Genomic DNA, 19,346 nt, shown 5'->3' on the forward strand with positions numbered 1-19,346 from the left:
CACACCACTAATAAGCATTAAAAGCTAGCTTAGTGATAGCAAACCTGCTTCCAGATCGGTAGGTCGGTAGTTCTAGAGCCGTTTTTATTTTTCTTTGTTATTTTGTTCAAGGATTTGACCGAACCTTCAGCTGTTGAGATTACGATGAAATTTCACCATAATCCGTTATTTTATGTGTGTAAGATCCACTAATACATCCTAATATAACATGTAAAAAATGATGCAAAAATATCGTAGAACAACAAGAGATTATCGCAAATTTTAACAATTTTTTTGGTGGCCAAAAATGATGTTGTAGTTCATTTCTATCAACTTCTTAACAATCCTGCGTAAATTTGTACACAAATCTCAGCACAAACTCCGTTGAGAATTTAGTTTTCAGTCGCTTATAATATTTCAATCATGCTTGTAAATGATGAAGTCATAAAAACTTAAATGGCAAGATATCGTAATGATTCTAGAATAAAGAAAATATGTTTAAAGATCTGACCTTACCCAATATTCCTCTTATCATATTTAATCGTCAGGTGATGGGAAAAATTTTCATATTTTTCAATTTTTCATAATTTTTTGTTGGATGAACCAGTTCCAGCTAGTTATTGCACACTTTTTCAGGTAAAAGAAAATATATTCAATATTACCCAATTCAATAAATTAATAAACTATAACACTTCTTTTGAATTTGAGTACTTCTTATATAACATTGGCAAATAAAGATGCCGTACATCAGCTAAAATAAGTTGTGGTAAATTCTCAGACCTAATTTTTTAACTAAACAATGTTTAAGCTCAGGTGATCTCTTCGTTCCCTATTATAGTTAGATTGTAACACAATCGTGCATATGTGTGTATGTTCCAAATATTGGCGTTTCTGTGATTTTTTTCTTTTGAGAAGCCCCATTAACGCTTGGGTGTAGAAGCGCCCTCTGGGTATTAGTGACGCCCCCCTCAAAAAGAGACAACTAAGAAGCTCAAATTTTACGACGACAGGGCTGATTGTGTCCATGTGTTGCAAGTACGTACTCATTCTCGAGTGTTCCAGTGAATGATGCCACCATATTAACTGCAGTATAAACGGGAATGATTTTCAACGCAATTATGTGTGAAATCAACTGAACGCCTGAAACAACATCGTTCAAAATGACTCAATTGCCATGGAAGCGAGTTCCAACAAGCTAATTAAAACTGTCAGCCATAATTTAGAATGGGCCACTAAAACTTACCGAAATTGATTTCCAATGTACTTCTCCCGCACCCTCCCCCAACTCACCTTTTTATGCCAGTAGATTGCTGGAACCGGATTTCCCGAGGCTTTGCACTCGAGCGTCACCGTGCTTCCCTTCCGGGCTGTGATTTGTCGATTCTGGGGCACAACTCGTATCGTCGGTGGCACTGCAAGACAAAATAGAACTCCGTAATATTTGCAGTATTACGCTGGACCCCCACGCTATGTCCAAAGCAACTTTCGGGTGCCTCTGATTATTTTGCACAGTAAATTGCTTTTGATCATAACCATCAAGCTATTGAAAACTGCAAAATATTCTACCTTGGTCTTTTTAATTAATTAATAATTATCTTTTGAATCGACTGAGTCGAGTCTGGTACACAACACTGAAGACGGCCTTACAGTTGAGGTCGAAATTATTTTGCGGTTCTCTTTAGCTTGTTTCTTAAAATCAAAAGATATTTCCTGTGAATGAAAAGCCTTGGCTCATGAAAGTTGCATAACAACCTCCTTTGGACAGACCGCGTGAAACCTGCTCTCTCCCATCAAAACTCACCCAAAATTTCCAACGTGTGCACCTGGTCCCGGCTTTCGTTATCGCCGATCTGGCAAATGTAATCACCGGCGTCCTGAATTTTCACGTTGGCTATCTGCAGATTATAGCCCTCGACCAGCTTGAAGCGCGGATCCCGGGTCACCATGAGGCTGGCCGCGGTCAGAACTGAAGTGCCCCGGCGCCACAGCAGCACATAGGAACCTGAAAAATGAGCAAATGAAATACCGCAATCAGGACACGCACCGAACGAAATGGCGACGAAAAGTGGGAGAACATCATTCCGGCGTTGTTGTCGTCGTCGTCCTCACTGGGAGTCAATATTAGCAGGTTTGGTGTCTGCCAAACGAATTTGTTCAATGTGGACAGTTAGCGCCAAATAAATACTACCGTCATCAGAGCTTATTAAAATCCAAAAACGGAAGCCACGGTGCTTCGTTTGCAGTAATTATAAAAAAAAAAAACTTTACACGCCAGATTGTTCAAATAGTTTTTCTACACATGTGAAATTAATACGAAAATCGTTAGAAGAAATGTTGAGTTATACCCTTGCGAAGGTTGATGACGAGACATTAGCTGGCAGACGCTTCGTATTGCTGCTGAGACCGCCTAAGTTTGGAATGATGTTTCCCAGATGTTTCCTATTGCATTCATTGCCTTGTCAAACTTTTCGCATACGAAATCAGCGTGGCCGTCAAAATTCAGCCGATCGTCGATCTTTACTCCCAGCTGCTTCAATATGCGTTTCGGTGCAATCAAATACCGCCTTGCAGTTGCTGACAAGCAGCACTTCTGTTTCGTGGTGAGCTATCTTCAGTTTGACTCCGCTTATCCAGCTCTCGATTGCTTCAATTGACATGTCCACTACTATCAGTGTCTCGCCCATTACCGTTAGTGACACATCATCCGTAAAACCAACAATCTTCATCTTCCAGGGTAGCCGCAGATTCAAAACATTGTTGTACATCCCGTTCTAAAGAGTTGAATCGAGGATGGAACCTTGAGGGTAACCTGGGAAGTTACCTTCGTCAAGGCACTTATGCAACACCTTCCTGAACATGTCCGGATATGCCAGGATGGCAGCTTACAGCGTCACGTTCGGTATTCCATCTGTACCAGGGACTTTTTTCGATTTTAAGCATTTCACCGCTTCTACAAGCTCGTTGTTAGACACTTGCCGGTCCTCGGCGATTGCTTATGCGTCTACACCGTACGGCGTTGGTGTTCAGGATGTAGGATCGTGTTTCGGGAACAGACCTTCCACAATCACCTTCAGCTTGTCTGAGCACATCTCAACTGGCGTCGTCGAATGGCCCTTGATCTGGGCCATAACGACTCGGTACGCATTACCCACGAATTGGTGTTCGCGTCTCGGCACAGTTCTTTACTAAGCTTGATCTCCCGTTTGAGCGCGGTCCTATCTCTTTGAAAACCGATTCTTCACTCTTTTCGTCCCTGCTCTCTGAGCCCGCCTTCTGGCCCTGAGACAAGCAGTATGAAGCGTGTCATTCCCCCAGTAAGCTGGTCGCCGTCTGTTCCACGGATCCAGTTTCAGTGGCAAGTTGCGTTATAAGGCCATACTATCCTATGTGTTAGCTCGGTGGCGTCGATATCCTCGTTATCGCTGTTTTGACGAAGCGCCTTAACGAATACCGTGTGGGACCGAAATCCGTATACCTAAGCACTAAGCCAAATAAAAACCTCTGGTAAAAATATTTGGATTTGTAAAAAGTAACCGATCATTCTTATTTCTATCACTTTCACATCTTTTAAGGTATAATTAACCCCAACATGAGCCTGAAGTTGAGTAGAAACCTTTAAACAACAGGAATTAAAAACACTTGTCTTGGATCGAAATCCGTACACTCTAATAAGGTTGAATCAAAATCCGTACAGCTGCCCAAAATTCAAAACTTCAATGTTAAAGACGTCAATATTATCTCAGTCGCTTTATTCCAAGTGAGCATCAAACTTCAAAATGATGCTTCCAGCAGCATATTCAGAGCCATTAGATGCACTGACAACTCCATAGTAGGTTCCAGGTGCCCTGGGGAAGTGGCCAATTAGGAACATATTTGGAAGCATATAAATGTGGGCATCAAACTTCAAGACTTTTAAAAGTGATGATTCCGGAAGCATTTCCAGAACCACCGACTGTTATGATCACTCTATAGTATGGGTATCAAATATAAAGATTTTTGAAGATGATTCTTCAGAAACCACGTCCAGAACCACCGGCTGCCATGACCACTGTAAAGTAGATTCGAGGTACCCCGATGGAAGTGGCCAATTTCACACATGTACGAAATAATATTGTGCCGACGGGACCCCTCGTCGCAGCAACGCTGTCAATCGCGGCGCTTCGTTCATCGATACGTCTACTGACAGTGACGTTCTATGAGGAATGTCATGCTGATCGGGCTGTCACTGAATGATATTCAAAACTACTTTGTCATCCTGAAAGAAGATACGGCAGTGCCACAAATTTATTGAATTTCTATTTCTAATCCTTATCACTAAAGTCGAAGCTGAATTTAATTGAATTGTATAAAACTGTTGCTTAATAGTAAGTAGTACGGCTAAATCTTTGGTTTGTTTAAAATCTCAAAAGTAATTATTTAGGCACAGGAAATCTCACCGAGAAATCTTTGCGACCCACACCTTCTAAATCTAATCGGTTAACCAAAAATGTAAGTCGAATTTGAGTCCCTAAAATGGATTGTAACCACTGATGCAAATAAATATTTCTTTTTAGCTTAAAGCTAACGTACAACAAATTCTGCGTCTGCTATAAGGAGTTGGTAGTCCGAAGTTAACCCAACATTCTTTAAGATTTTTGTTCGGGTTATGGAAGGTAAGATGGTAGATCGCACCCCTTCCCCGCGATCTCATACTCCTCGTAATTGCCAATCATGCGACCGCCCCGATCATGCCGAAGAAGAGATGGTCCAATGCAGCATATGTAAGCTTTGGGAACACTTCGGATGTGCCGGTGTGGATGAGCAGGTGAGACAGCACGATGTGAAATACATCTGCAAGCGGTGTGAAGCGAAACAAGGAACATCCGAAAACCTAATTCCCCAACTTCCGACGGATGGGACACGTTTGTCAAAGGGAGCGAAAGCAGCGTCAAGAGCGGGGTCAAAGAGGGGGAAAAAGGTACCCGATCCACCGAAAAGTACCACATCTAGTATGCGCGTGGCTCTCCTAGAGGAACAGTTGAAGTTAGTTGAGGAAGAGCTGCGGCTAAAGGAACAGGAGCTTCTTGAGCAAGACGAGATGAAGCAACGGCAACTGAAAGAAGAAGAACGTCAGCTAGAAGAAAAAAGAAAAATTGCGGAAGAGGAGCGTAATATTCGCGAGCGCAAGCTTAAGGAAGAGTTGGCACTGAAAATAAAACAGCAGCAGATACGAAGAGAATCCTTAGAAAAGCGGCAGCAAATCATCCGTCAGCAAGCAGAAATGAGCAGCAGAGGTGGTTCAATCCCAGATGTTGGCGAGAGAGTGGGAAACTGGCTGGATTCCCAAGCTAAAGGATCGGAGGGGGGTCAAAAAATGACCTGCGATGACAGTCAATCTATCGACTCAAACCTCGGAGACGTCTCTAATGAGCCAGTAGTGATCCAGCCCCATGCCGCGGAACTTATGGGGACACCAAAGACAACACGACCCCAACATATTGATTCTCGAGCTCAAGAAGTTTCTCCATTCAACAATCGTCTCACACAAGTGCAGATTGCGGCACGACACGTCCTGGGGAAAGACCTGCCGATATTCAGCGGAAACCCAGAGGAGTGGCCTGTCTTCATAAGCAATTTTGAGCAATCAACGGCCACCTGCGGGTATTCGGATGCGGAAAATCTAGTTCGCCTCCAGCGATGCTTGAAGGGTCAAGCATTGGAATCGGTAAGAAGTCGCCTACTTCTACCCGCAAGTGTACCCCACGTCATTAAGACGCTTCGCATGCTTTATGGTAGGCCAGAGCTCATTATTCGATCGCTGATGAATAAAATCCATCAAGTTCCACCCCCCAGGCACGACCGGTTGGAAACACTGATCCATTTCGGCCTCTCCGTACAAAACCTAGTGGACCACCTCAAGGCAGCTAGTCAGCACAACCATTTGTCGAATCCAGCTTTAATGCATGAGCTAGTAGAAAAACTACCAGGATCTATGCGACTAGACTGGGCCATCTATAAAAACAAGAATCAGCCAGCGACTCTCGAAACCTTTGGAGATTTCATGTCTGGGCTCGTAGACGCGGCCAGCGAGGTATCCTTTGAACTTCCTGAATCGACTACCTCTCAGAAAATCGACAAGCGGAAATCAAGTGGATTTGGCGTTGTTCATACGCACTCCGAGGAACAATCGCCCTCTGTGATGGTCGAGGCTTCGTTCAATACAAAGGCGAGTAAGCCGTGCATGGCATGTGGTCGTGTTGGCCATCGAGTGGCAGAATGCCATCAGTTTAAAGGCGCGAACATGGACGAGCGCTGGGAATTGGTACGCCAAAAAGGACTGTGCCGTACTTGTCTCAATAACCACGGAAAATGGCCTTGTCGATCGTGGATGGGCTGTGGAATCGAAGGCTGCCGTCAGAGACATCATACACTTCTGCATACTTCAAACAATTCCCCCGAAAACGTGGGCGTTTCAGCTACCCATGTATCTGCTGGTGGTCTCAAGTGGCCACTTTTCCGCATCGTGCCCGTCGTCCTTTCAAGCAGCAACAACTTTCAAACTATTTTTGCTTTCATCGATGAGGGTTCGTCGTACACTCTGTTGGAAGAATCTGTGGCCTCGCAACTAGGAGTCGTTGGACAACCGGAACCACTTACACTCCAGTGGACCGGAAACGTCAAACGAGTCGAATCGAAGTCTCAACGTGTACAGGTTAACATTGCTGGCAAGGACTGTGACACTCAATATAAACTCGTTGACGCCCGTACAGTCAGTCGGCTGGTACTGCCGTCACAAACCCTGCAGTATGGAGTTCTGGCACAACGCTTCCCTCATCTACGAGGTCTTCCCCTACAAGACTACGAACTAGTTCAACCCAAACTTCTGATAGGGCTCGATAATCTGAGATTGTGCGTTCCACTGAAGCTGCGGGAAGGAAGGCCATCAGAACCGATAGGCGCAAAATGTCGACTGGGATGGAGCATTTACGGATGCATTCCTGGTCAATCGTCCCAGAAGGCGATCGTCAATCTACATGTAGCTGCAGTTTGTGACCCAGACCGAGAGCTGAACGAACAGTTGCGTGATTTTTTCACCCTAGAGTGTGCTGGTGTTTCGGGTTCACGCGAGGCACCTGAATCATGTGACGAAAGGCGTGCTAGAGAGTTGCTGACGAGCACAACACGGCGTGTTTCACATGGACTTGGTTATGAAACGGGACTACTTTGGAAAACCGACAATCCTCAATTTCCTGACAGCTACCCAATGGCTTTGCGTCGTCTCGAAGGACTGGATCGAAGGCTCGAGAGAGAACCAGACTTAAAGAAAAGAGTTCATGAGCAGATCTTGGATTATGAGCGCAAGGGATACGCACACAAAGCCACCTTAGCTGAATTGACGTCCGTTGATGTCGATCGGGTATGGTACCTTCCTCTCGGTGTTGTTATCAATCCTCGAAAGCCTGACAAGATACGGTTGATCTGGGACGCTGCAGCCAAGGTGGGGAATACCTCCTTCAACTCAAGGTTATTGAAAGGACCCGATCTACTTTCTCCCCTTCCAAGAGTTCTCTACAAGTTCCGTCAACATCCGGTGGCCGTCTGTGGAGATATAATGGAGATGTTTCACCAGATAAGAATTCGATCTCCTGATTGCCAATCTCAACGGTTCCTCTTTCGCGAGCACTCGTCGGATTCGCCTCAAGTGTACGTAATGGATGTGGCCACATTCGGCTCTACTTGTTCACCTGCATCGGCACAGTTTATCAAAAATCTCAACGCCGACGAGTTTGCAAGTGAGTATCCGCGAGCCGCTGTTGCTATCAAGTTTCATCACTACGTAGACGATTACTTAGACAGCTTTGAGTCGGTTACTGAGGCTGTTACGGTGGTGAACGAAGTCAAGCTGGTTCACTCCAAGGGTGGCTTTACTCTGCGACGATTCCTGTCCAATGAAGCTGAGGTTCTACAAAAAATTGGAGAATTTAGCGAACAAGCTCCCAAAAATCTTGATCTGGAACGTGGAGGAAAATCAGAATCGGTCCTTGGGATAAAGTGGATGCCGTTTGAGGATCTGTTCATGTATGCCTTTGGATTCAGGGGCGATCTCCAATACATACTTAACGAAGGACACATTCCCACCAAGCGAGAGATTGCACGAGTGGTCATGAGCTTCTTTGATCCACTTGGCTTTATCGCCTTTTTTCTTGTGCATGGCAAAGCTATCCTTCAAGATACTTGGGTGAAGGGGACCGAATGGGACCAAAAAATACCAGAAGACCTGAACGAAAGATGGCGACAATGGTCAGGTCTATTCCATCAACTGAACCAACTTCACATACCAAGATGTTACTTCCGGTCTTCATTCCCCAAGAACCTCGACGCACTTCAACTTCATTTATTCGTAGATGCCAGCGAAGCAGCGTATGCCGGCGTGGTTTATTTCCGCTTGGAATCAGAGAAGGGCGTGCAGGTGTCTCTGGTCGGGGCGAAGGTCAAGGTAGCCCCCCTTAAGACTCTTTCAATTCCAAGACTCGAGTTGAAAGCTGCCGTTCTTGGAATTCGTCTACAGGAAGCAATCCAAAGTCAACACACCTTCCCGATAAGTCGTCGTTTCTGTTGGAGTGACTCTGGAACCGTACTCTCATGGATTCGTTCTCAAGATCACAGGCGCTATCACAAATTCGTTGCCGTTCGTGTGGGCGAAATTCTGTCTTCCACAGAATCGATCCAAACTAAACGTCGCGGACCTCGCAACGAAGTGGGGCAACGGCCCTCAGCTCAATATGGATAGTCCGTGGTTTCAAGGGCCGAATTTCCTACGTGAAGACAAGGAGAATTGGCCAATACAGCAAAAGATCGATTCAACAGAAGTAGAGTTGAGACCCGTTCGATGCCACTTCTCACACTTTACTCCTATTATGGACTTCACTCGTTTCAACGGTTGGATTAAACTACATCGTGTGACTGCATATGTGTTACGTTTTGTAGAAAATATACTACGAAAGAAAAAGGGTCAACAGTTAGAGCTTGGCGTACTCACTAGCAACGAACTTCGGTGCGCCGAAGAAACACTGTGGAAAGGTGCCCAGGGTGAAGCGTTTCCAGACGAGGTGGCTGTCCTTACCAAATCAAAGGGTCCACCCGAAAAACGTCACAGCATCGTACAGAAGTCCAGTGTTATATACACAAAGTGGCCTTTCCTCGATGAAAGAGGAGTTCTACGAAGCCGTGGCAGAATCGGTGCTGCACCCCACGCACCGACCGAAGCTAAGTTCCCTGTCATTCTTCCAAAGGATCATTTAATCACCTTTTATATTGTAGACTGGTTCCATCGCCGTTACCGCCACGCCAACAGAGAGACCATCTTCAACGAAATTCGCCAACGATTTGACATACCAACGCTAAGACGACTTTTGGATAAAGTAGCTAGCAAATGTGCTTGGTGCCGCATTACGAAGGCCTTACCAAAACCACCCGCTATGGCCCCGCTCCCGGAAATGCGCTTAAAATCTTTCATTCGCCCCTTTACATATACTGGTTTGGATTACTTCGGGCCAGTACTTGTCAAGGTTGGCAGAAGCCATGCCAAGCGTTGGGTGGCACTTTTTACCTGCCTCACCATCAGGGCCATCCATATGGAGGTAGTGCATTCATTGAGCACAGAATCGTGCATTATGGCCGTACAGCGATTTGTATCCCGGCGTGGTATTCCCACGGAGTTTTGGACCGACAATGCGACAACCTTCCAAGGTACCAGTAATGAAATTAAAGCAACAAAGCAAGCGCTAGCTCAAAAATTTACCACCACTCAAACAACGTGGAAGTTCATTCCACCAGCATCACCTCACATGGGCGGAGCTTGGGAGAGACTCGTCCGTTCCGTCAAACAGACAATCGGAACTGTTTTGGACGAATCTCGCAAACCGGACGATGAGACCCTAGAAACGGTCTTATTAGAGGCTGAAGCCATGATCAATTCTCGGCCTCTTACTTTCATTCCGCTAGAGTCGGCAGACGAAGAAGCCCTCACGCCAAACCACTTCTTGTTGGGCAACTCATCTGGCACGAAATTCCTTCCCACAGGGCCGATAGACAACTCATCAACCCTAAGAAGCAGCTGGAAACTGGCCAGGTTCATCACCGACGAGTTTTGGCGTAGATGGATAAAAGAATATCTCCCGGTTATCACCCGTAGGTGCAAATGGTTTCAGGAGACGAAGGACTTGGAAGTTGGAGATTTGGTCTTGATTGTTGGTGGTGCGGCTAGGAACCAGTGGATCAGAGGGCGTATCGAAGAAGTGTTTCCTGGAACAGATGGACGAATTCGCCAGGCATTGGTACGGACCTCGATGGGGATCCTGCGAAGACCAGCCGTGAAGCTGGCTGTTTTGGACGTCGAGGAGAAGTGCAAACCTGGTTCCATTGCTTCAGAGCCTGACCAAGGTTTACGGGCGGGGGTATGTGCCGACGGGACCCCTCGTCGCAGCAACGCTGTCAATCGCGGCGCTTCGTTCATCGATACGTCTACTGACAGTGACGTTCTATGAGGAATGTCATGCTGATCGGGCTGTCACTGAATGATATTCAAAACTACTTTGTCATCCTGAAAGAAGATACGGCAGTGCCACAAATTTATTGAATTTCTATTTCTAATCCTTATCACTAAAGTCGAAGCTGAATTTAATTGAATTGTATAAAACTGTTGCTTAATAGTAAGTAGTACGGCTAAATCTTTGGTTTGTTTAAAATCTCAAAAGTAATTATTTAGGCACATGAAATCTCACCGAGAAATCTTTGCGACCCACACCTTCTAAATCTAATCGGTTAACCAAAAATGTAAGTCGAATTTGAGTCCCTAAAATGGATTGTAACCACTGATGCAAATAAATATTTCTTTTTAGCTTAAAGCTAACGTACAACAAATTCTGCGTCTGCTATAAGGAGTTGGTAGTCCGAAGTTAACCCAACAAATATCAATTTGGGTAACAAAGTTCAATTATCATTAAATTCATGCATCTGGAAGCTTTTTTAGAATCACCGACTACCATGGACAGTAGGTTCCATGTGCTTTAAGGGATGTTGAGCATTTTCAGAACCAAAAGATGTAATAATCACTCTATAGTAGATTCCATGGGCCCTTAGAGAAGTGGCCAATTCGTAACATAACCACATCTCCCAGGGCACTTGTAACCAGTTATACAGTGGTCTAGCAGCTGCAGGTTTTAAATATGCTCCCGGGAGCTTTACCTTCAATATTTTGAAGTTTGACACTCATATTGATATTCCAGACATGCTCCTAATTGGCCACTTCCTTCAGGGCACCTGGAATATAGCACCTACTATATAGTGGTCCGTGCATCTAATGGTGCTACCGAAAGCATAATTTTGAAGTTTTGATGCCCAATTGGATCCGAATAATATTTACATGATTAGAAATACAAACATGACTGACCATATTTTCCGGAACCAGTTTTACGGAAATGGTCATATAAATGAAGATTTCTAACGAATCTTAATGCGTTTATCGGCATTCAACTTCTAATTAGTTCTAGTTTCAAGAAAAATTGTAAACATCTATACAACTTCACATTGCACAAAAATACAAGCGACAGAAAAAAAATGTCATTTGTACATGATCTCGGAATATTCGGAGCATCTCCGGTATCCAAAGGCCAATTTGCATTGCCAAGTACCTGAATTTTGACCAAATTTACCGTCCACAGCTTCTGGATGCATCCAATTTCATCCATTTTTTGTAAAGGTATAAGCATTTGAGCTTAGGCATAATTTTGCATACCTCAATCATTTTGCCTATCCCCTGTATTACCGCATCTCTTACGGTGATTTTCAAAATATCTAATACATTTGCAGCTTTCGGGAATTATTGTCCATTGCACACTAGATCAACGCTTTTTCTTAAATCATCAGCGTTATATTTCAGCTTCATACCCTCATATTTATTGGCTGAAACGTGATGAAATATGTTAATGTTTTGCATTGAACGGATTAAGATTCAATTTCGAATTGTGTATCAAAATCCGTACAGCACAATAATCTCCTGCGGAATTACAAATACTCAATATAAGAAGTCATCATGATCAACAGTAGGTTCAGAAAAAGTGCGAATTTGACTATTACTATGTTGGAAAGTATTCTCACTCTTCATAGCAAATCACTAAGAAGGCACACAAATCCGTCATCACAATAATGAGCGGTCACATTTTGATTTTTATAATTTTAAAATCGTGGCCTACTTGCATCAAATAAGCATTAACAACAACTTATAACTTATTGTTATCAGATGTGTAATTTAAAATCTGTATATTTATATTTTGTTAACACCACTAGCAAATGACGGCTCACCATAGTAGCATGTCCGAAAGAACTTGAAACTATTGAGAGCTACAGGTCCAAAGCCCTGATAAAGGTGGATGGTTGTGATGGCTATGACCGTGGTCATCATGTCAAGAACAAGCGGACGATGCTGTATCGTGACAGCAACCGTCGGAGACGTCGACAGCCTGTGGGATCATATCCACACAACGGCTCGGGAAGTGATCGGCACTGGTCAACGACGAAGACGGAACGACTGGTTCGATGAAGAGTGCCAGAGGGTGACAGACATGAAGAATGTCGCCAGAAGCCGTATGCTTGTGGCCGGTACCCGACAGAACAGAGAGCGGTACATGGCAGCGAGAGCCGAAGAAAAGCGAATCCACCGCAGAAAGAAAAGGCAGCACGAAGAAAGTGTTGTAGCTGACGCTCAAGAAAGCATGAACCGGAATGATATGCGGAGATTTTATGCAACGGTCAATGGTGCGCGGCACAATACCGTACCAGTGCCCGCCATGTGTGATGACCGAGAAGGGAATTTGCTGACCGATAAAACGGTGGTGGCTGCCAGGTGGAAGGAGCACTTTCAGCAATTGTTGAACGGTGAGAATGGAAATGTAGCGAGGAACAGGATGAGCATAGATGATGACGATCAAGCTGTGGACCCACCGACCATAGGAGAGGTTAAAAAGGCTATCAGCGAGCTGAAGAACTGTTAGGCTGCTGGGAAGGACGAGATCCCGGTCGTGCTTCTCAAGCACGGAAGCGAGCAGCTTTACCAGTCGATCCACAGAGTACTTCTGAAGGTATGGGAGGACGAAGAATTGCCCACCGGCTGGTTGGATGGCCTCATCCGCCCTATCTACAAGAAAGGGCACAGACTGGAGTGTGCCAATTACATCCTGCCAATCCTGCTGAATTCGGCGTACAAAATTCTGTTTAACAGACTGAGACCGCTCGAGGAGTCCTTCGTCGGCAAATACCAAGCTAATTTTTGTAAGGGCCATTCGACAACGGACCAGATGTTTAGCTTGCGAATGATCCTAGACAAATTCCGGGAGTATAACTTGCAGACTCACCATCTGTTTATTGATTTCAAGGCGGCGTACGTCTCAGTGAAAAGAAATGAGCGAAACTAATTAGGCTGATACGTGCTACGCTGGATGGTTCGAAATCAAGTGTTCGGATCGCAGACGAGGTGTCAACCTCGTTCGTGACGTTAGACGGATTGAAGCAGGGAGACCCATTTTAGAATTTACTGTTCAACATTGCACTTGAGGGTGCTATTAGGAGATCTGGCGTTCAAAGAAATGGCACTATTATCACAAAATCGCACATGCTCCTTGGCTTTGCGGACGATATAGACCTGATTGGAATCGATCGCAGGTCGGTGGAAGAAGCCTTCGTGCCTCTGAAGAGGGAGACAGCGAGGATAGGCCTGACCATCAATTCTACCAAGACGAAGTACATGGTTGCATGTAGAGATAGAGTCAGGCATGGTGGTGTAAGTGCTGAGGTAGTGTTTGATGGGGATGTGTTTGAAGTTGTTGAAGAATTTGTTTGCCTTGGAACACTTGTGATATGTGACAACGACGTTTCCCGCGAAGTGAAAAGACGTGTTGCGGCTGCGAATAGGGCCTTTTACGGACTACGTAACCAGTTTAGGTCCCGTAGTTTGCAAACCGAAACAAAATTCGTCCTGTATAAAACATTGATTCTTCCGGTGGCTCTCTACGGGCACGAAGCGTGGACGTTGAAAGAGTCAGACCGGAAAGCTCTCGGTGTTTTTGAGCGTAAAGTGCTGCGGACAATACTCGGTGGGAAACTCGAAAATGGTGTGTGGCGCAGACGCATGAATCACGAGTTGTATCAAGTGTACAAAGATGCGAATATTATCAATCGTGTAAAATACGCCAGACTTCAGTGGGCTGGTCACTTAGTGCGTATGTCGGAAGAAATAATTGCGAAAATAATATTCAGCAGGGAACCAGGTAGAGGTCGGCGGCTTCGGGGAAGACCACGAATACGCTGGCTGTACGCAGTGGAAGAGGACCTGGCGACCCTAAACGTTCGGGTTAACTGGAGAAGTTTCGCCCAAGACCGACGAAGATGGAGCTCTACAATACGCCCGGCAATGGCGTGATGCTACGCTGTAGCCATCAAGGTATCAATGTAGGTATATTTATTTATTTTTTAAATATTAAAATAATGAAAATTCAATCAAGTGTACGGATTGCAGTTGCAGCTTGGTAGCCACGCCGTTGATGAAGGTTGGCACTTACTTACATTTGCTGGAACTTTCAGCAATGTGGTTCACGATGCACACTCCTTTGGCTTTGGATTTTCGGGATTAGCTTGATTTGCTTGCTATCGGTGGCTTGGCATGGTTTTTCTTCTCCTCGGATGAAACCGACTTCGGTTTGAAAAAACAACCACAATAGCCTTCCTTGTTGCCAATCCGGTTGCACTGCTTGCACTGGTGGTTTGAAAATGGGCAAACTCGCACAAAGTGCATCTGTCCGCATTTCCAACAAGGATGACGAGGTTATTTACCTTCCGTTTTTGAAAACTGCTGGTGAGAATTTCTCTTTTTCTCATGGACCGCGTACACCGATGCTTCAAGCTTGATTGGCGCTCGATCATCGATGTGTCCACCTTGAGATTGACGAGCCACTGATAGTCGTCGATCAGAGTTTGCAGAGTGACGGAAGCTTCTGCTGTTCAGTCTTTGATCCGGGAAAGTAGCCTGGCTCAGATTTCTGCGTTGGAATGACCTTTGATGCCACACACAAACACCAAACACTTGAATTGGTCGTTCTTCATGATCTTAAAATCGAAATCCTCGCAGGCAAGTTAGCCTTCCCTCTGTAGGTGATGATGTCCTCCGCTTTCGACTTGACTATCTGGAGACACTACGTACCGACTGTGTGACGGTGTGTCCAACTTCCTCAGCAGCAGGCGCACTTTGGCAGCATCGTCCAGATTCCTGGCATACATCTCAAACAGGTCCGTATATCGGCTGTACCACTTGTCAAAAGTGATTACGTTTTCCGCGTCGAAAGAAAATTCGCTGATGTTGGTTGCCAAGGCAGCGAGTGTTTGCTCCGGGTTGCTAGGATTGGCTGCGCTAGCTTCTGCAGGAGCTCTTCCATCTGGAGTACTTCTTGCTTTAGTTTTTCCATCCGTTCCATCGCTTCCCTGAGGTTCTTGAATCTGGAATACTCGCCAAATTGTTATGCCTGGATTCCTTCTGGAGTGAAAAGAACTTGACTATACTGTTACAATTAGGGCAAGTGTACTATTAGTGGTGCACCTAAGGGAAAACTACCAAAACATGGTGGTAAAATCATGAAATATATGATTTTAACGTATTATTCGATAGATCTTAAATTTTTCTATCATTCAAATGTATAAAAATCACGATTCATTTGAAATTTCCGTACAAAAAGCCTTGCACCAATAATAGGAACACTGTTCCTTTAGTGGATGTATGTTTTAAGAATGGTTCCTTTAGTGGCAATAATAGAGCAAGCGTTCCAGTTGTCTATATGGATGCGGGGCTCAATGGACCCTATATTTGCAAACCATATAGCCGAGGACGTTGACATGGTCCGATCGATTTTGCATTGGAGCAGCCGGCCACCGAGAGATCGGTCGGTGGAGAGTTAGCGTGCATGCCCGCTCTGAGGCGGAGAACGATACGCCGCTGATTGGTCCCGCTGATGGTTGCGAACGAGGGGCCCACGAATTTCGGAGTCTTGGCGGTTGCCGAGCTGTTTGGTAGCGTTGGAAAATTTGTTATTGTTGGGGCAGGCGCTGCAGGGACTTTCTTGCTCCTCCAGACCGGCTGGTTTGCCGTAGTTGCTTGCTGTCGGATTTGCAGATATTCTGCTCTCTTCGGACAGCTGCTCTCTTCCGTAGCTGGATGCGCGCCGCCACAATTGGCGCGTCGTTTCTCGGGGGCCTCCTTCACCGGGCACGTTTCTGTTCGGTGGGCCTCGCCGCAGCTGTTGCATCGACTTTTTAGATAGCAGCTTCACGTACCGTGGTCATGGTGTAAGCAGTTTAGGCACTGCGTTACGTCCACTCGCCTGTTGCGGTACGCTTGCCATCGCACGATCACCTGTTCGATGTTCTTTACTTCTCCTAGCTCCGTAAGGTAGGTGTAGCGGAAGGCCGCGTAATACGATACGGTTTATTGTATGTGTAGTACTCGATGCCATGTTGTTGTAGGTGCCTCTGCCCCTTGTTGACGTCCTCGACAGTGGTGCACTGGATATTGGAGCCAAAACTAGTGAGTTTGTACATTAGTATAGCGTTACATGCCACCATTATGCCAGCTAGCTCACTGAAGCTGACGTTCTTGACAACCAAGGGTGGTTGCTTTTTCTTCCCGGTTCTATCCGAGGCCGACATCACTGGGTTGGATTTTCCAGCAGGGGAAGGTTCGCCAGCGTGACGAATTGTTTTTTTCGCAGCAGCTGCTGGTGAATTTTTCCGCCGTCGACAGCGACCGGTTCCATTTTCTTCCTTCTGAAGTTTTTGGTTCCGGAGAAACCAGCCACGCAAAGCGACTCATCATCTTCTTTTTTTCACACAGCAGAACGCATGCGAACTTTGACAAACAGACAAACAGACGTAACACTTGTTATGGCATAAAAACTAAATAATATCAAATTTTGCCATTGTAATAACAAAATATTTACCAAAAGTAAATAACAAAATATGTTATTATTAAGATATTGATAGCAAAATAATAACTTATTGAGCTATTCACGAGAAGATCAATAATGGTAATTTTAGCTCTTTGACTTAAACATCTAAATTTAACATGCTTGAAAAATAAACTTTTTACTTTGCTGTAAAATACTTTTGCTTTTTTATATTGATTAAATGTCATACGAATAGTAGAATGAGCTATTATGACAGAACTTGATATTGGTTTGTTCGCATGAATTATTTAAATAAAGTTATAAAATATCAAAATAATGACATATTTTAGTGTGATGGCGAAGTTTGTTATTCTTCAGATATTTAAAGTTTTTTTTAGTATTTTTTGCACAAATTACAAATTTTACCATGATAGTATATTTTGTTATTGAGAGAATCGCCAATTATAAATGAAAATGGTCTATTTTAATATTGAAATTATATGTTTTGTATTAAACTCGATATAATTCGAAAAAGACTACTTGTAGAGAAATTATCCATACAATCATTATGGCTCAGAATAATTTAAGATTCTTATTGTTTCATCAGAACATATTTATTTTGACAAAAAATCAATATTTTTAAAATCGGTTAAAAGTTGTTCTCAGAAAAACTTTTTTATTAAAAATTTCTCCATCATGAAACTTTGTCCCAAACATCTGTTTTTTATCAAGATTATATAGTGAAAATATTGAAAATGAGGGTTTTGTGTAATTTAAAACTTAAAGTTTATTTGTTATTTTTTATGAAAATAAATAAAACATTTTTTCAGTATATATTTTTATAGTTAAAACGGTTCACTACAACTTCTTCATAGAACATTTTTCTCTAAAATCAGCAGTTTTGGAGTTATAATTTTTCAAATGAGTTGCATGCGCCATTTTCAAAAGTTATTCTAGAATAAAAATGATCAATTTTTCTATGGAAAACACATATTGTATCATATCAAAATCATGTGCAAAATTAACTGCAAATCGAAGATGGTCGAGTTCTGTAACTGTCCGATTTGACATGGAATTCGTCAACTAATAATGATGATCATAAAGTCTGAGGTGTCAGTCGGTGCCCTTATATCATACAAGGGTTGCTGTGATAAAAAAAATATAATTTTTGGATTGGTTGTTTCCATGGTGTTGTGATAACAACTGAGTCCCAACAATTAAATTTTGTGTACCGTGCTGCATCAATACCCGGACGCTTAAGCAAGTGCAATTTTTTAACCTTTAATTTCAATATGTTTCCCATAGATTTATATGAAACCACCTTATGTTACCAACAGTTTTGAACCATTTTGTTATGATAAAAAATAATTTGACGGTGAATATTATGATTTTCTCATGAAAATTGTTGAATTAAAAAGGCATGTCTTGTCCTTAAATCCGGACACCTGAAGAAGCTTTGTTTTTAAATCCGAACACTATGGAATCAAAATCCGGACAGTTATGTAATTTTGTGAAATATTCGTAAAAATGCTTAAGGCATGTCTTTATTGAATAGATAATAAAATTTATAAGATTTTAATACTCACATGTGATGCATATTGCTTGAAAGAAAGATAAATATGCACACAAACGCATAGTTTACCTCTACTGCATCCTAGACATATCCAATCAACAGCTTGTGGTTCAAACTAAAGCAATAATTTGAAGCTTTTCTTGCATAAACGGCATTCTGAACACTTAAAACACTTCTTTTGATAATATCGTCAAGTTTCTCCAGTATTACATTCCAAATATTCACTAACATTAACAAATAATGAGGCTTTAGTATGATGTCCGGAATTAGAGACACTTGGATGGTTTCCTGGACAGTCTTTGTTTGCGTGGAAAAATGCATATTTACACCATATACCACTACTGCCGTGTTTTCCAGTTGTTGAACTACATTTCTATTCACATTTTTATCGATAACGCTTCTCAAATATGATAACTTTCACACATTATATTAAACTTAAACTTGTGGTAGACTCGGTGGCACTATCACCAAAATAACTTGCACTGTAAGAAAATGACGAACTGAAGCAGCTTATTGTTATTACTCTTTAATGATTATCAGGCAATGGTTACTAGATTAAAAATGCAGATAAAATGTTTAAAACTATTGGATGTAGAAGTTATGAACAAAATTCTAAATAATTATACAAAATTTTTGTTTTATTCAATTCAAAGAGAAAATTCGACGAATAGAAACTGCAAGAAACTTGTTTTCTTATTTCCATACCTTTTTAATAATGAGCAACAAGAGGCGGATATTTTGTCCAATTGTCAGTGAGCTGTCTACTCTCTCTCAGATTGGAATACATCGTTTATGCACTTAGAATTGATATAAAACTATACATATAAACA

The 19,346-nt window shown here is 43.2% G+C and overlaps 1 protein-coding gene across 1 annotated transcript in view; it reads right to left on the bottom strand.

Annotated features, from left to right (window-relative positions):
- The window catches only part of LOC110679354 (roundabout homolog 1-like), a 491,376-nt gene that overhangs the window by 167,128 nt on the left and 304,902 nt on the right, over positions 1-19,346 (bottom strand). The window contains exons 4-5 of the mRNA XM_021853766.1: positions 1,781-1,981; positions 1,270-1,391 (exon numbers count right to left, since the gene is read on the bottom strand). Coding sequence (XP_021709458.1) covers positions 1,270-1,391; positions 1,781-1,981 — 323 coding nt within the window. The remainder of the gene's footprint in view (positions 1-1,269; positions 1,392-1,780; positions 1,982-19,346) is intronic.

This window comes from Aedes aegypti, chromosome 3 (genome assembly GCF_002204515.2).
Source record: "Aedes aegypti strain LVP_AGWG chromosome 3, AaegL5.0 Primary Assembly, whole genome shotgun sequence".
Lineage (NCBI taxonomy): Eukaryota > Metazoa > Arthropoda > Insecta > Diptera > Culicidae > Aedes > Aedes aegypti.